The sequence below is a fragment of the Myiozetetes cayanensis genome, unplaced genomic scaffold (assembly GCF_022539395.1).
Source record: "Myiozetetes cayanensis isolate MyiCay16 unplaced genomic scaffold, myiCay2020 scf2-11, whole genome shotgun sequence".
Lineage (NCBI taxonomy): Eukaryota > Metazoa > Chordata > Aves > Passeriformes > Tyrannidae > Myiozetetes > Myiozetetes cayanensis.
In genome coordinates, this window is record NW_026087411.1 from 85,233,737 (window position 1) to 85,250,539 (window position 16,803).

The 16,803-nt window shown below is 44.9% G+C and overlaps 1 protein-coding gene across 1 annotated transcript in view; it reads right to left on the reverse strand.

Moving 5' to 3' along the window:
• Nucleotides 1–15,676, reverse strand: part of RIMS1 (regulating synaptic membrane exocytosis 1) — a 319,930-nt gene extending 304,254 nt beyond the window's left edge. Inside the window, 1 exon segment of the mRNA XM_050315904.1 lies at nt 15,185–15,676. Within this exon segment, the coding sequence (XP_050171861.1) occupies nt 15,185–15,348 (164 nt within the window). The 5' untranslated portion in view covers nt 15,349–15,676.
• Nucleotides 15,677–16,803: the final 1,127 nt, after the last annotated feature.

The window sequence follows — 16,803 nt, forward strand, 5'->3', positions numbered from 1 at the left end:
AAGTGATGGTGGTATAGCTGCTAGGATAATAATAGAATCATAGAATCCTTAAGGTTGGAAAAGATATCCAAGATCATTGACCATTTGACCAAACACCACCCTGTTAACTAAACCCTAGCACTAAATGCAACACCCAGTCATTTCTTGAACACTTTCAAGGATGGTGACTCAACCACTTCCCCAGACAGCCCGTTCCAATGCTTAACCGGTCTTTCAGTGAAGAAATTCTTTCTGATGTCCAACCTGATACTTCCCTGGGGCAGCTTGAGGCTGTTTCCTCTTGTTCCATCTCTAGCTCCCCAGGAGAAGAGGCCAACTTCCACCTACAGCCTCCCTTCAGGTAGTTGTAGAGAGTGATAAGGTCTCCCCTGAGCCTCCTTTCCTCCAGGTTAAACAACTCCAGCTCTCTCAGCCACTGCTCATATGACGTTCTCTGCAGACCCTTCAACAGCTTCACTGCCTTTCTCTGGACATACTCCAGCACTTTGATGTCTTTCTTGCAGTGAGGGACCCAGAACTGGACACAGTACCTGAGGTGCAGCCTTACCAGTGCTGAGTACAGGGGGGCAATCACTGCCCTAGTCCTGCTGGCCACGCTATTCTTGCTACAGCCCAGGATGCCATTGGCCTTCTTGGCCACCTGGGCACGCTGCTGGCTCACGTTCAGATGGCTGTTGACCAGTGCCCCAGGTCCTTTCCTGATGGGCATCTTTCCAGCCATTCTTCCCCCAGCCTGTAGCATTGCATGGGATTGTTGTAATCCAAGTGCAGGACCCAGCACTTTGTCTTGTTGAACCTCACACTGTTGGTCCTGCCCATTAATCCAGCCTGTCCAGATCCCCCTGCAGAGCCTTCCCACCCTCCAGGAAATCAACACTCCTGCCTAACTTGGTGTTGTCTCCAAACTTACTGAGGGTACACTCAATCCCTTGTCCAGATCATGGATAAAGACGTTAAACAGGACTGGCCCCAACACTGATCCCTGGAGAACCACATTAGTGACCAGCCAGCAGCTGGATGTAGCACCATTCACCACCACTCTCTGGGCCTGGCCATCCAGCCAGGTTTTAACCCAGCAAAGAGTGCACACGCTGTCAGCTGCCAGCTTGTCCAGGGGAAGTCAGTAAAGTCTTTTACTAAAGTCTTTTTTTTTACTTTTTACTAAAAGTAAAATTATTACTAAAGTCAAGGTAACTACATCCACAACCTTTCCCTTATCCACTAGGTATGTCACCCGGTCATTTAAGGAGATCAGGTTGGTCAAGCAGGACCTGCCTTTTCTAAACTCTCTTCTGGCACTGGGCCTGATCCCCTGGTTGTTCTGTACATGTTGCATGATGGCACTTAAGATAACCTGTTCTACAACCTTTCCCAGCACTGAGGCTGACAGGTCTGTAGTTCCCCAGATCCTCCTTCTGACCCTTCTTGTAGATGGGTTTCACATTGGTTAACAGGTAGATGCCCAAAGGAGGCTGTGATCCTGTGGGAAGTCCATGGAGGAACAGGCTCTTGGCAGTACCTGTGGCCCTGTGAAGAGTGGAACCCATGCTGAAGTGGGTTTGTTGGCAGGACTTGTGACCCCATGAGGGACTCAAGCTGGAGTAGTCTGATCCTGAAGGACTCTACCCTTTGGAAGTCACTCATGCTGGAGCAGGTCATGAAGAAGTGCAGCCTTTGGGAAGGACTCTTGTCGGAGAAGGTTGTGGAGGACTGTCTCCTGTGGAGGGACCCATACTGGAGCAGGAGAAGAGCATGAAGAGTCCTCCACTGAGGAGGAAGGAGTGGCAGAGACAATGTGTGATGAACTGACTTCAGCCCCCATTCCCCAACCCCCAGTGCTCCTCTGGGAGAGGAGATAAGGAAAATCAAGAGTGAAAAGATGAGCCTGGGAAGAAGGGAAGGACAGGGAGAAGGTATTTTAAGATTTGGTTTTATTTCTCATTAGCCTACTCTGATTTTGATTTGCAATAAATTAAATTCCCCAAGCTGAGTCTGTCTTGCTTGTGACAGTGAGTGATCTCTCCCTGCCCTTAGCTGGACCCACGAGCCTTTTGCTATATTTTATGTCCCCTGTCCATCTAAGGAGGTGAATGACAGAGAAGCTTTGGTGGGCACCTGGCATCCAGCCAGCGTGAACCCAGCACAGCACACAGCAATAAAAGCTTTCCTGTACTCTCTGTGGCCTCAGCTTTAGCCTTGAGGAAAATGTACTTTTCCTTTTCCTTCAGGGAAAACACTTTTAATTTTCTTGTTCATTCAGTTCTTGGCCTCTGACAAAGAAGTCAAAAGGGTGGCAGTTGCCGAAGTCACTTATTGATTTTCTTGCTTTATTTATGAATGTCAGACATGCAAGTGCCTGTCTTCAAATTTTAACACCTAGTATTTCACACCATTAAGTAAATTGCTAGAAAGATTAGTTCCTTTCCACCTCTGCAGCTTTCACATAATGAACGAGCTGCCCTCGCAAAAAGTTCATCAAACTTTGCCTTTCATGGAAAGCTCTCAAATTTAGGGCCTGTTTGCTAAAGCTACATGTGAAAGGCTTTCTTATGTGATCTCAGCTGACCTCCATTCTCCTACCAGTACACAGGAAGGAAAGCTCTGCTTTAAGATTAAATACATGCAATAGGAAGCAGAGGGGAAAGTAAAAACATACAGCATGAGATCAATCCTCGAACTGATCAGACAAGTCCAGACAGCTCCAGTTGACAGTTATTTTATGATGAGTGCCATAATTCTTTGTAAAAAAAGCTTTTTTAAGGGATGATGTTTCCCTCTAAGCTAATGTAGTTAAAAAAAAAGAAAACCACTTTGCAAAATAAATTATGAAGATATTTTGCCTATAAAAGTGAGAGCTTTTAAATTTAAAAACTACCATCAATATTAGACCATCTAAAAACACAAAATACAAGAATCATAATATATTAGTGAGGTTCTATATTCTCAGAATAGATTTCTCATTAAAAAGTCGATATGTAATTTTGCTCTGAAATACAAGAAAAATGTACTGTGCATCTAATCTCAAAGGAATTTACACATTTTTTACATGTGCACTAGCACAATCAATCCATATAATTCTGCAATTTCCACCTTTGAGTAAATACAGTTCCCTTCTATGAGTGTATTGAAAAACAGCTTTTTGGAGAAACCAAAGGAAAACAAAACACCCAATTTAGACTGCATGAAATTAGGGGTATGCAGACCACAAAGTAATTAAAAAAATACACATAAACTTTTGAACAGTGATAAATAAAGTGGGGGTTTGTTGGGTTTTTGTGGTTTTTTTTCAGAACAGTAGGCAGCAATGCCTTGGTTTCACTTTTCTTAAGTTTACTTTCTATGTAAGGTTTGGGGAGTAGTTGAATAATTACTAGATGAATTTGAGAAAATGTGCTTTATTCTACAAAATTCAAGACTTACATGGACGTATCCCATTTAAACAGACTGAAGAACACTTCAGTCTTACTCCAGTTAACAGATGTGCTTCCAGTGACACTTGTTCCAAGGCAGAGAGTAACCACAGTTAATCAAACTCAGCAGAGACACAGGACCACAGCAATATAATGCTTTGCTGGTCCATGGCAGCAACTGTGTCACTTGTCCCTCTGATATGACTGCAGGCAAAATTGTTCCTAATTTTCAGCTCCTGAACAACTTTCACCAAGGCACTCTGCATGTTTTCAGCAACGCTAAGCAACATAATGTTGCAATTAACATCCATAAAACAACTTGTACATATTTCTGCACGGCCCGGTTCCATACTCTTAGGCACAGGTACATATACACATATAAAACCTCTTTTAAATCTCATCCATAAAGTGCAAACTCATTACCCTGATACTTTGCAGGTAGCACCCTGGGCCAAAATCAATAGAGTTAAACTAGGATGATCTAGAGCCCTCATAAATTCTGTCCTTACTTCTTAAATGCCTAGCCCCATGCTCCATGTGCTCCATCAGCCAGTTGCCTTCCTATAGCTAAAAACACATGGCCAACAGACTGCCAAACTGCATAGCTGAAGTTTGTGAAGCAACGTCATAATTTTTGCCATAAATAACAGTACAAAGGAGACTTACAACCTAAAGTAACCAAAACACTCATAGATTTTTCACGCACTTTTACTGCTCAAGCTTTCACATTTTTTCATCTACATCTGTGCAATATCATTTAATCAGTACGAAATATAGTCCTCTGATGTCAAATGTCAAAATGATTCTAAAGGTAAGACTGCAAATATATTAAAGTGCAATAATTTATTTAAAAAAAAACTTTATATGAAAGCCTAGGGAATTATAAATATAAACAAAAAATTACTTTGCTTTCTTAGAACATGCAAGTACTAAAGAAATTGTGTAAAGACAAGAGATTAGAAAGCTAAGACAGCTGGTTTTGCACAGCTCTTAATGCTTTTCCCAAGACCAATGGAATTGTCAAAAGAAAACAGTTACACTAAAAAATCACGGCTCGAAACACAACTAAACATATTCAACCACCCAGTTCCAAAAGGGCCTTTTCTTACATAAACTGCTTCATTGTTATTTCTCTTAAAAGTCCTGTTACTAAAAAATTTGATCTGTAGAATACTTTAATGTGATTAATACATACAGATGCAAACAGTCCATAGTCAAAACTTAGAACTGTTTGTATAGTATAGGATTGTAGGTTTTTCTATACAACTGGAAAGAGAATGATGTATCAATATAAGTGTTACAAAACCCTAGTTTGTGGATATGATTTTGAACTCTTCACAGTATATTGAAAGACTCTAGAATTAATATATATTTTAACAAAATGCAGATAAAACCTTCATGAGTAGTGGTTACAAAAATTTAATGTGCTCTAGCTCATAGGCCAAACAAGGTTTGTAAAAAAATGTACCATCTTTTATTAGACCTGGTAGCATAAGATGTAGACAGATTTTTGGATACACAAATACTTTGATCAACTCAGTATACAGTATGGGTAACCAAGAAAAACACTTGAGAAGACACTTCACACTTAGGTCATTCAAGCATGTGAAGACTTCCATTAGCAATTTTCAGATCACACAGAGTGCTGTTTCTTGCTAGAAGAGTAGTACCCTTTTTCTCTGCAATATAATAGTACTTACACTAAAATAGTGTGTTTCACTGATGAGAAATGTCCTCATAAATTTCACATAATGAAGTTTTAAAAAATAGCTCTTTATTAAGGGTCTTAAAGTAAATAACTGTATTTTCATGCAAGGCATTTAAACAACCATTCTAACTAGAATCTAATGTTTATCTAATGCCCAAAATACTTAGAAAATCATTCTTAGGTTACACCCCAGATCCTCAAATTTTGAAACAGTTAATTTGCTAGACCCACCACTGTCATCACTAAAAAGTGTAGCTTTATCTGCTAGGTTCACTCCTGAACAAAAAAGCAACTCTCAGGGCATATACCGATCTTCATGATTCCAGGAGGGCTTAATATAGGAAAGACAGAGATTAAAGACATTAGGAGATCTCAAACACTACAAATTTTTATTACAGATACCTGAAAAATCCCCATATACAGACAGATGCATTCCTCTAACTTCAATAGTATTAATAAAAGCAAAGTGCATAAAGTCCTGAGACTGAAAATGAAACACACCTGATGTGAACAAACTCAGAAATTAGCGCCAGCATAGGTGTTCTAATTCAATCTAGAACTGCCTGGAATCACTATTCATCATGCCATGTCACTTCATGCCTCTGAAGTGGTAAGTATGAATGGTTTCTTGTATTTTGTTATTCTGAACATTGCAATTAGCTCTTCTTGCTTCTGTAAAAGTCCCAAAACCTATATTTGGAACATGGCTTTCTTGTTTAAAACTCTCTCTAGACATAAGTAGCCGACACGCAATCAAATTTTGAGGATGATTACTTCAGTTATAAGCACAAAGAATTACAGTGCTATCCTATCAATTGTCTTACCTAAGAAACTGTTAAATTAAACCTATAGTGGTAATATTTTCTGCTGTTTGTTGTGAATACCAAAAATAAGTCTGACTAACATTTACTGCCTAGACTCCAAAACTAGGAAACACCATAAACATTGCATAATATTAAACTATATCTGTGAAGTATAAAAGAAGGGATAAAACTGCAACTCTTGGTAGACATAGAGAGCTTAAAAAGTATCTGCATCCTTACAGATCCAATACATGAATTTGACTGAGGTAAATCATACAGGCCTGGTAAGGTGTAAATCATTCCAGCAATTGTAAATGTATGCAGGTATTTCCAAAAAGCAGAATGAAACCACTCTGTGTTTGTAATGGATGGCATAAGATTTTCTTACATGTTTTATCACTGCTAGAAATTAAAGAAAGACTATAGGTACCCAAGATTTTTCCACAAAAACGTAATTGAATGTTGGCATCTATTAATTAAAAGTGGTAGGCCCAGGGGAGAAGACAAGTGCAGCAGTCACCAGTGGGTAGAGCAAAGGAGAAGGTAGAACTGGCTAGAAATCATAATTGGCTCTAACTATTGGTAACCCAAAATAGACTTTCAGTTTTGTCATTTTCCACCTTCAATAACGCCTGCATCCCAACAAGCCTGAACACAAGGGCAGCAGTAATTTTAAATAGCCTTTTCTTTAAGGCATTAAGCTCAAGCCTTAAAATGCTTAGTAACTGCTTGATGAAGGAAGCACATTACATCTTTGTTAGTTTCTTTCCTATACAAGGATGCAAAAAATTCTTCATATAAGTTGTCAGAAATAAAAGGGTATTGACAAGACTGAGAATTTCAAATCTCCTTTAATGTTGTTCTCCCTCTGCTGTTTTCCAGAAAAATAAACAACAGGACACTACCATCTCTCTCTAGAGAAGAAGTCTTTCCTGCATAATTCCTTTTAAGAAAAGGTTTATAACAACTCTGTACTTTGAGAAGTTTCTGCACAGAGATCATGTTCTTTCACCCAGTCTTTGTCTTCACCCTTCTGCAGGGCACAGATAATGACAATGGATTTGGAGAATGACAGACTTCTTAGCCAGAAAGTATTGGTGCAATGTCAGACAAAGCCAGGACTGAAGCTTTGGCAGCTTCTTGTATCAAGTGGAGAATCATATGGGAAGACACATGCACAGAAATAACGCCCTGTGCATTTCAATAAAATCACTTAAACAGGGGTCAGAAAAGAGTTTGGACAACAGCTTGCAGCTCAGAGCTTCCAAAAGTTCAAAATATGTCAATCTGAAGTCCATGTATAGAACATGGTAGGGATGGTTACTACTGCCTGTGATCCCCTATCGTCTCCTGTTCTTCTATAGTTTTTAAGGAAATGCCTATCAATCTGCTATTGTCTGCTGACAGTCTCCTGCTCCTCCCTTGGTGGTGAGATGAGCACTCAGTAGAACAGCCAATGACTGTCTCATAATTGCCTTACTGCATGACTGTGTGCAGTTGTGAATACATTTTGACTGTATATAGTAGTCTCCTTAGACTACTCGGTCCACCTTTCTGTAAAAAAATCACTATCAATTCTCTGAAATTCCCTGAAAGTCATGAAAACACTCCTTACAATTCTGAGGTCAACACAAGTTGTCTCCTTTATCAGAAGACATTTACGGTCACACCTGCACTCTGAGAGTGATGAAAACTTGAAGCTTCAAATGTTGCTAAGTCTTTTCTGATGTTTCCATTGGCCAAAAGGCCACAACAGTTTCTGCACTGTTCAATTTTCTCTCTTCCTCTCTGAGTAAAGGCCTTGGACAGCAAACAGAAAGAGGCCAGAAGCAATGACTGCAAGCAATCCTCCCTCTGTATGATTTGAGAACATGTTAGATACTGGTCTCTCTTGTAAGCTTTAAAACATTCAGCATAAGGACATGCCAAGTCCTGAAAAAAGAGAATATTGCCATGCAGGAGTATATGCTGGGGGCCAACCAGCTGGAAAGAAGCTCTGCAGAGAGGCAACTGAGAATTCCTGCTCCACACCAAGTTGAGCATGAACCAGCAACATACACTTGCAGCAAAGAAGGCCAGTGCCATCCTGGGCTGCACTGGAAAAGCATTGCCAGCAGATTGAAAGAGGTGATCTCTGCTCTCTGCTGCAGCACTGGTTAAGTCACATCTATATGCTAAGTCTACTTCTGGGCTCCTCAGAACAAGAAAGACATGCTGGAACTGGTGCAGCAAGGAACCATAAAGACACCTAAGGGACTCAAGAACATGACATGAGGAAAGGCTGAGAGGGTGGGGACTGTTCAGGCTGAGGAAAGAAGGCTCAGAAGGATCGTGTATTGATCCCCAGCGGTGAGGTCTAAAGAAGACAGAGACAAATTCTTCCCAGAGGAGCCCAGCAACAGGACCAGAAGCAACGGACACTGAAACGCACAAGGTTCCATCTGAACCACAGGAAACACTTTTTACTGTGAGGGTAGGTGAACACTGAAAAAGCTGTCCAGGGAGGTTGTGGAGTCTCTATCCTTGGAGATAGGCAAAAGCCACCTGCACAGGTCCTGCACTACCTGCTGCAAGTGGCCCTGCCCTCAGTAGGGGGTTGGACAGGCTTCTACAGTCCTCCAGGAGTAGAATTGTTTCACCGTGGATTTTTACATTCAAGTGCCAGTATCAGCACTGGTGCTACCAGGGAGACGTGCAAGGTAGTATTTGAACAATCTGTCTAGGTGATTCCAGGGGCTTAAAACACTCATGCACACAGTAAGCAACCTGCACTCTGCTCCCTGCACCACCATAGGGTCTGAAACATGGTGGTTCCAAACTCCTTTAAGTACAAAGGAAGAAACAAAGGCTCTCAAGCAGTAGCCTCCGTTCCTCCTGTTCTACTGCACAGAAAGTGATATTCATGTGACCATGGAAAGAATAAGTAAGAAGCAGTCTGAATCAGAGGAGAGAATCTTGCTATTGTTTATCTGTTTTATTCTTTAATTCCTTTGTGCCAGACGCACAACCAGTTCCCAGAACTCTCAATTCCTCCACTGTTTCTCAGTGGGATTTAAGGTAGGCTTTAGATCCTTTATCCCGAAGATAAGATGAAGATAGACTTCTTCATGATGGCCTCTTGACTCTTGCTTTTATTTCTGCAAAGTGGCCCAGTTTCACCAGAAGGGAGAAAGAATAATTCTATCTCTTCCTTCCCTACTGTTTACAGAAGGGCAATTATCATCAGAGGATTTACAGCATACAAACTAAGAAGGTCTTGGAACCCTACTTCCCTATGTTTCACTTAAGTACTATACAAAATGAGGGTGGCAGCAGCTGCCACTGTGAATTGAGCAGTATTCAACATTTTCTGACAATGTTAAGTGTGGCCCAAGTGCTAGAAAGGAAGAGGGGAAGAAATTGTCTCCAGAAAACTGGTTAAGAGCACTAGCCTCCTGGTCAATTGGTTAAACTTCAATTAGGCAATAAGTAGTGCAGGCAGGAAGCTTCCAGGTGCCAACAGGAAATTATTAAGGGGTTATCGTGCAAACCCTGAAACAGATATTTTCACCAATTGCAAGTGACTTCAGGATCTGGCAGCCCTGAAATGTGAGCAGCTGCAATATCCCTGTTAATTTTAAAGACCTCAGCTCTACTAAAATCAAGGTTGTGTACCATACTAGAGAGTCAAAATAGGGTGTTAGGATCAACTTCTCCCTACTTACCAACTGCCATGAAAAATCTTGAGATAACTTTTAAGCTGGGAAGGTTTCAAGTACCTGCTACCCTCTCTACTGAAGCCACTCAAATAGAGTTATAAAATTATGAAGAACATTCCACGACTGAGTTAACTTTCCTGCTATTGCCACTACCTCAGCCAACAATCTCAGTCTTTTTAAATCCCATCAGAAGCACAATAAGAGCTTTTGGCCCCACTTAAATTTACTCCAGCAAATGAAAGCCATGGTAACTAGGAATCATCTTCTAATTTCTGATCAAAATTTGAACAGAACTGGAACTCAACTAGCTGTGTGCACAGCTGCCATAGTTTACACTTAGTACGTGACTAACCCAATGAGATAAGGCACACAACTACATATAAACTAACTTCATCTTCAGTATATACACATATATAAATCTGTGATTTGTCTATGATTAAAATTTGTTGTATATTAACTGTGGTTGTTTCATTTCAAGGAACTTTATGCCCATAAACAATATAGTTGTCTCAGGCTTTCTAGTGTTTGAATGTACACTTTAAACTTTTAAACTATTTTTCCTTTAATTTCCTCCCCCCACCCCATTTTTGCAAATGATGGTTTGTTTCTCTTCCGTCTCATTGAAACTTACCCTCTCATGTTTCTTCAAAAATTTTTAGTCACATCAGTCACCTGTTGGGCAACATCTGGACTTCAGGCTAGACATCAGCCACTCAACATGAACTTCTTCCCTTCCAGCTACAGGAGTATCTACCAAGTAAAACAGCAAAAAATGCCTCCGATGTGAATTAGTCTGCAGAGGAGGCCATGGCACATTTTATTACTGTCCTATGTGAACATTTACTCATACAGGAACAGCGGAAGCTTGGGTGTTCAAGGCCTAGTTCCAATTAAAAGAGCTGATAGAGACTATAGTCTTCAGAGATAAGCACAAAATCTTACAGTCAGTCTGAAACAGGAAAACAAGAGTGGATGAGAACTGAGTCTACTATGGTAAAGCCCCATCTACTCAACAGACTGCTCTCCATGCTGTTATCAAAGGCGTGGCATGGAGGAAGGCAATGCTCTCCCAACCACAGAGGAACAAACCACAAAGTGCTGAAGCCCCAAGATGAGATGGGGGACTTGCTTCCTACTCCCGGACTTTTTAAATTTCTCTAACTCTTTTAAAAAAGGCTCCATTAATAGCCCTGTGTAACCAGAAGCATTCAGAAGGAGAGCAAGGCAGCTCCTCTTCAAGGAGAGCTCTCCCTATTGGGCTTGACATTTAGTTAGGCACCTGGGCCCACACGCTTTGGGAAGCCAAACTGTTTCCACAAAATTATAATGCAATGGCACTTGTCTAGGACACAACTTCTTCAAGTTGATAAGTGTACTGGGCACAGATAATCACTTCCTAACCACCAGATTATCAGCCTAAGGTGGCTGGAAGCAGTAACACTGCCTGTCCCCTCCATGTTAGGAAAGTGGCCATTGCTGTGACAGAAGCACTTTGAGTTCCACACTGAGCATCGATTCGCAATGCAGAGGTCATGTCAGGTCTTTCAGAGAACTTAGGCAGACGACTACGTAGTTGCGACTCCCTGACAAGTTTAGCTGTAAGACAGACTGCAAGCAATTCAGCAGCCAAGGCACTCACATGCTCTGGTGTTATATGCCTTGGACACAGAGGAACAAGTGCACCATTATGGAAAGATATCATGGACTGCTTTCAAGGGTCCTCAGTTTGTACTTAGTGTCAGGCAAGCACTGAAGTGCTTATGTGGATTTGAGTCTTGAGTGCCATACTGGGACTGCACTTCACTGCATGAAGGCATGGATATGGTCTCAGGAGTACCTAGTGGCACTGCCCCTATTACAGAAGGAATGCAGGACATGTTTTCAGAAGTGAAGGCAATTTCAAGGCAATCAGCTAACATTACAAGTGATCCTCAAGCCAAGGTACACTTGTTCATAAAAGAAGCAAAAGAAGGAAACTTCACAAAAGCCCAGACTCCTCAACTCATTGTTCCAAGGTATTCAACAGGTCATAGGATAGAAGAGCATTCCCCTTCCACAAACACACACACAGCAGTGTGAAATCTGATATCAGGAGGGTGGAGGGAAGATGAGGTCTCTGCCACTGACCAGGTATACCTAGAAAAAGGAAGTCATACTAGTCAGTATAAGTTGTATGAATTATCCTAAGGGGGTGACAAGGTCTGTTAACCCCAGACTGCTGAAGGAAACTCAGCAGGCCAACAAACTGACAGATAGGGGAGTTCCTGGAAAGTGATGAGCAGGTGGTCTCAAACGGAAGCATTGCACTTCCATCATTCTCCCGCACAAGCAGTTAAAGCAGTTCGCTGTCCATAGTCCTGTTCCCTGTAACAGCGCCCTGTTCGCAGGCTGGCACACTGCAGTACGTGCTGATGTCAGCATGAACTGGCAGAGAGCGTTTACAAGGCTTTTAGCTCAGAAACAGAAACAGGGATCAGGAAGACTGAGAGGTACAGACTCAGAGGAGAGGGACACAGCCTCTTTACTGATGACCCTAATTGCCTACACTTCTTCTGAAATTCATGCAGTTTGCTCACAGAAACACTTCAAATTCCCCCAGATCCACAATTTTATGATGACCACGTGAAGAATACAGTTGTTTAACCAATAATTCTTCCTCAAGTTTTGTCCTGTGAGGAGTGCTTGAAAGGAAAATTACAAGTACTGTTTTAGAAACTTTCATTGCTACCAGGACATCCAGAACAGGAGAGAAATGCTGCACCCTTTTTAGCCCTTATGATTCATGAGACAGCACATATCCGGCCTCTGATCAGCCCAGGATTGAAGGTAGCCTAGTTTGCAGCACCGATTCTCAGCTTCACTTTCAGAGAAAATTACAGATTTGCATGTGGGTGTTACAGATGGAAACATTTCTCCATCAGGTGGTTTTAAATGAAAACTAGTGGCACTTTTGTTGAGATATTTGAATAATAGAAAACCTTTTAATGAAGATAACAGAGATGGTAACAATATCTGACTTTTATAATATGGCTGTGTCATCTGATAGCACCGTTGTGTATTTGCAACAAACCTTTATAAAATTATGGCAGTAAACTCTTGTCGATATTCCAGTCTTGAGAGAGTTACTCTCTGTAAAGGTGTGTCAAACCCTTATCCCAAAAAGGAAGGAAATGTTCAACATACAGAAAAACCAAATTATCTCAGAAAATCTAGTGGTCCTCTGTAAGAGTCGAATCATAACCCATAAGAAAACTATCTGCTGTGACCTGATTTTTTTAAACCTAATTATATAGCTAAAGTGAGTATACGTCTGTAAGTGTTCCAATGTATTTTCTCTTAATTTCTGGCTCTTTAAAAAAATACTGAAATCTATAAATCTATTTAAAATCACAATTTCTCAGGCCAGTGGAGACCCTAGACTGTTACTCTCATGATTTGAAAGAACTTCTGTAGGGAAATAAACTTTTAAGTTTGGGTATCAAAAATATCTGAACATAATATAAAGTAATTTCAAGTTGAATTCACAGCACAGTTTTTGATCTCTTCTAAAACTTATATTTAAAGTGTCCTAAATTCATTTAGTAAAACTGCTGAGGATTCAAATAATTTTGCAGAAGAGGAACTACCAGTACAGAATTCAGAAGTACCAATGCAAAAGAAGAGCAGAAGAAAAGCAGAAGGGAGGTGAAAAAAAGGAGGAAAATTTACCCTCCACCCAATATTAATAAGAATAGGGCTGAGAAAATACCATCTCTACCAACAGAAGTCAATTCTTGCAGTGACTGTAAGATTTATAGTATTCCTCTACAATACCATCAGTAATCTTCTTCACTGAATAAAAGTTAAACATTTATAGAGAAGTGGCTGTGCTGGAGGACAAGGAATGCAAGGATACATGTAGTTTAGAGCCTCTGAGCTTTATTTAATTTTCTTCTGGTAAATAGAAACTGAGAAGGAATCCTTCACTTACATTTCCCCACACCTACTAAAAAATGCCTTTTCATAAAACATTTTGCATTCCAATCACCCCACTTCCAAGGCTTGCCACACCCCAAGCACAATGAACTGCAACAGAAAACTGAAGTCTTCTTGTACTGAGATCCAAGCACCACACTCCCGGACAGCTCCTCGCCAATAACACAACACTAGCAGCTGGGCCTCAGTACTCATTGCAACCAAGTAGCCCCTTGAAAATTCAGAGTCAAGCATGTATAGGAAGGGACAAGGACAGCAATATACTAAAAGGCTCTCCCAGCTTCACCACGCACAGTGCACGGGGCCAAAGTTGGGAGCCTGAAGGCATTTGGTCTTTCCATCGGGCGGAGAAAGCCGTGGGGAAGAGTTGGCACCTGCATCGCTCAAGTGGGTATTTCCGATGCAGCCAAAAGAAACACCCGGATCACGTCACACCTTCAGCGCATCCCTTCCAAGCACAGGTGTACGCAATCTGGCGGCAGTGAGGTAAGGATCCTGTGGCAAGGAAGGTCTGGGTGGCGTCAGAGGCTCTCACTGTGCCAGTCACCTCTCCCACTGCTTCCCCCCCCAGAGCGAACAGGCCTGATGGGCAGTCAGAAGAGGAGAAACCCTGATTCTCCTGCACAGGCCACAGCTCCAATCTGTTTATTGTCATTGTTCGAAGCAGGCGATTCAGTAACGTTACGTTTGAAACCTCCGATTGACGGAGGAGGATAGAAAATGTGGTCACACGCACTATTTGGCAGGGACGAGGGGGCGAGAGAGAAAAGGTTCAAAAGAGGTAGTGGGGATCTGGTTTCCAAACATGGCACCTACCCACACCCCGCGCTCCCCGCACCCCTCCCCGTGCCGCCGTCAGCGAGATAAACCCACTCCCCCGCCGTCCCGCCACCACGCACGCCCGCCTGCCTGCCTCCCCGCTGGAATAAGCAGTGCGACTAATTCCATCTATTTCCTAATTACGAACACCCTGCTGCCCCACGGCGCGCTGCTTCCCGCCGCTGCCCCCGCTGGAGCAGGCAGCGGGCGGGCCGGGGCCGGCGGCACGGCACAGCACAGCACGGCCCGGCCCGGCACGGCGCGGGGGACACGGGGGGTGTGCCGGGCAGCAGCCGGGGGCAGCCGCCCCAGCCCCGCGGCGGGCGGCAGAGGGGGCCGAGCCAGGCGGGGGCAGCACGGCAGCCACGGAGGCTCCCGCACGGAGGGAAACCCCACCCAGCGGCCCCTCCTGGCAGAGGCGGGGTTTTGGGGACCCCAAAGGAATCCCACCTCGCCCCTCATCCCCATGTCGGGGTTTCCGCCCGCCTTGCACCGTCGGCTCCCTCGGGGCCGCCGTCCCGCTCCGTCCCGCCGTGCCGGGCTTCTCCGGCGGTGCCGCTTCGGGAGGAGCTGCCCGGGGTGGGGGAGGAGGAAGTTACGGGCCGGGAGCGGAACGGTACCGGGGCTCCGCGGCGCCAGCCCCGCCGAGCAGGGCGAAGCCGGCCGGCTCCGGGCACCGGGCGGCTCCCGCTGTGGCAGCGCCCGCTCCGCCCGCCGGCGATCGGCGCATGAATGAGTGCCTGAATGAATGAATGACTGGCGTCTGCTTACTTGAGCATGGCCTCTTCTTTTTCTTCCTCCTCTTTCTGCCGGTCCATCACTGCCATGATGATGTTCCTCTCCTCCTCTGTCAGGTGGCTTAGGTCGGGCAGCTCCTGCATCGGCGGGGGCACCGTGGGCGGGCGAGGGCCGCGGGGCCCCACCGAAGAAGACATTTTCTTTCCTCCTCTCCCTTACACCTTCTACCTTTGCACGGCGAACCCAGCCAGCCTCTCCTCCGCCGCCTTCACAGGGTAGTCCTCCGAGCAGCGGCAGCCGGCAGCTCTCTGGCAGCAGCGGAGGAGGCGGAGACCCAGCCTTTCATGGTTGCTTGCATCCACCCCGGCCCGGTGCTGCCGCTGCTCGCTCCCTTTGTTTCCGTGGCTTTGGGGAGCTCAGGGGCTGCCGCGCCGCCGCCCGCAGCCCATCCTCCTGGCGGTGGGCGTGCGGGGCGGGGGTGCGGTGGCGCGGAGGGCTTCGGCTCGCCGCCGGCGGGTGCGTGCGGGAGCGGGGGGGCGGTGCGCGCCGCCGGCCGGCCGGGAAGGGCGGGTGCTGCTGCTGCTGCTGCCGCCGCCGAGATGCTCCGCCGCTGCGAGCCTGGCGCTGGAGGAGGGAGGGAGCGAGTGAGGCAGAGAGGGGGAGCTCGGTGCCGGTGAGGCGGAGTCCGAGGCGCGGCGCCGCTGCCCCTGCCCGCGCCGGGCACCCGGGCCGGCCGCGCCTCTCCCCGCCGACCCCCGGGCTCGTCCCGCGGCCGCACGGGCGTGGGCCCCGGCACCGCCGTCCTCCTCACGTCCTCCTCGAGGCTTCCTCACCGCAGGTGCTCGCCCGGGTTCCTGCCAGGGCTGCCGGCTCGCCCGAGGCAGAGCCACCCGCGGGAGGGTGCGGGCTTGCTACAGGGCTGCCAGAGGCGCCGCGAAGCCTTGGGTGCTCCCTCGGGCGTGAGCCGTGCTCGCCCTAGCTGCAGCCCCCTTGCCATAAGATAGGGCTGTCACCACTCGACCGCCCCTTCCTGAGGGTCCCACACTTCTACATTTTCCTTCATACACTTCTTACGCCCCGTTAGTGGTCCCTAATGCTGTGGTCCCCAATGCCGTGGTCCTCACACATCTTAACTATCAGACCCTTTCTTTAACTACTGTGACCCACCAAAACCGGCCAAGAAACACGTCACGGTGCTAATCGCTCAACTGAGGGGATAGAACACAATGAAACAAAACATCATGTCCAGACATAGATCACTTTCATATCAATTCCTGACCTACCACCTTTGAGCAACTTCTTTTTTGGGATCCAGTAATGTGACAGTCCTTCTCTACAGGAGATGATCTGCATGTAATCCACTGGCCAGGAGCTCATGCCTATAGCTCTGAGGGGTTCCCTGCTCTCACATATGCCTGTCAGAGAATGAAGTCATTCAGGCTACTTAGAATTGCAAAGCTAAAATACAGAGAAAACTGCACTTTCAAAAAAAAATGTGAACTACCATTAACGCACGCTAACACGACGTCTCAGTTGCACTTCTGCTGAGATCACAGCATGGAAACAGCTCTGGTTTCTAAAGAAATAATCTGATGGGCACAACCCAAAGATAAAAAAGTCTGTAATGGCAGTGTTCAATTCTTCTTGCTGCC